The following is a 1,591-nucleotide window of genomic DNA, read 5'->3' on the forward strand; positions in this document are numbered from 1 at the left end:
TCCTGTATTGGCGCCCGCATCAGCGCTCGCTACAGCAACTGCGTCGGCGGCAGCGTCACTGGCAGCGCCCAATGCAAGCAATGGACACAACAAACGCAAATCGCATCGCAAGCACTACAACAACAACAACCATCATCGGCACACATCACGCAAGAATCATCGCAAGAACATAGCAGCCGTCGCGGTTAACAGCAATGTGGACAGCAACAACAACAACAACAACAACCTGAATAACGACTATGTAGCCGAGCCATTTGTGGTGGAGACGCCACCCATGAATCCACCCATACTGTCCGTGGTGCAGGAGCCATACACACAGCTACCCATACCGTTGGTACTGAATTCGAGAGAAGATAAGCGTCCGCTGTATTACACCCATGGCGAGCGTAGGGGCGGCAGCGGCGGTGCGCGAAAGCGTGCGGGTTACGATACACAAACATATATGAATCCGCTGCTGACCGGTGAGCTTATTTTTGAGAAATAAAAAGCGAAAATGTGTGAGGGAGCGCAGGGACTGCGATTGAGGGAAGGGGGTGGAATACAAATAAGTGGAAGAAATAAACAAAAAAATTACTTTAGCAAAGCGCAAGGTTTGGCAGGGTTGCATAGCAAAGCATTTATGTAGATAAGTAAAGTAAATAGTTGGTGGCATTTGGAAAAGAGTTTCAAAAACAAAACCCAGCCATAATTGGGTAATTTCAAAGATAAACAACAACAGCAAATACTGCCATTATTGCCGCCCCTAACTGCACGGACACCAGCAGTAGCGGCAGCTTTACAATCGCATTGCCGTTGCTGCTGCTGCTGCTGCGGCTACAACAAACATCACACACACCACAAGTAAACTATTGAAACCCAGAAAACAATAAGTAAAAAACGAAGNCATTATTGCCGCCCCTAACTACACGGACACCAGCAGTAGCGGCAGCTCTACAATAGCATTGCCGTTGCTGCTGCTGCTGCTGCGGCTACAACAAACATCACACACACCACAAGTAAACTATTGAAAACCAGAAAACAATAAGTAAAAAACGAAGAGGAAACAACAACAACTAGAGCCTATATAGCAAATTTTTGAATGTGTAGCAATTAGTGATGAAATACATACCAACAACAAGAAACTGAAAAATCAAATACCTTAAAAAACCAAAACAAAAAAAACAACAAACAACTTATATATCCGTATACCCAACAACCAATACACTTGTAATCGTCTGTATGTACTGTTTATACTCGTACTGTATGTTTATACTACATATATACTTAATAGAAGAATAAATAAAAAATAATAAACCTTCCCGCCTATACACCAAAGTCGTCGGTCACTCCACACCACTTTATACTTCACGTGCATGGTTCTTAGCCCATCTTAGGCAGCATTAAAGCGCATACAAACGCATGGAAACGCATTAAAACGCANCTATATAGCAAATTTTTGAATGTGTAGCAATTAGTGATGAAATACATACCAACAACAAGAAACTGAAAAATCAAATACCTTAAAAAACCAAAACAAAAAAAACAACAAACAACTTATATATCCGTATACCCAACAACCAATACACTTGTAATCGTCTGTATGTACTGTTTA

General features: G+C 42.0%; 1 protein-coding gene across 1 annotated transcript; it reads left to right on the forward strand.

Moving 5' to 3' along the window:
* Positions 1 to 4: 4 nt before the first annotated feature.
* inaF-D (trp-interacting inaF-D) lies at positions 5 to 869 on the forward strand (the record flags this gene model as incomplete). The annotated part of the gene is made up of 1 exon (XM_017622073.1): positions 5 to 869. A coding segment is annotated over one exon (480 nt), but the record flags the coding sequence as incomplete, so codon positions are not given.
* Between the last annotated feature and the right edge of the window lie 722 nt (positions 870 to 1,591).

This window comes from Rhagoletis zephyria, unplaced genomic scaffold, assembly GCF_001687245.7.
Source record: "Rhagoletis zephyria isolate East Lansing unplaced genomic scaffold, Rhagoletis_zephyria_1.1 Rzeph_scaffold_02693, whole genome shotgun sequence".
In the NCBI taxonomy this organism is placed as follows: domain Eukaryota; kingdom Metazoa; phylum Arthropoda; class Insecta; order Diptera; family Tephritidae; genus Rhagoletis; species Rhagoletis zephyria.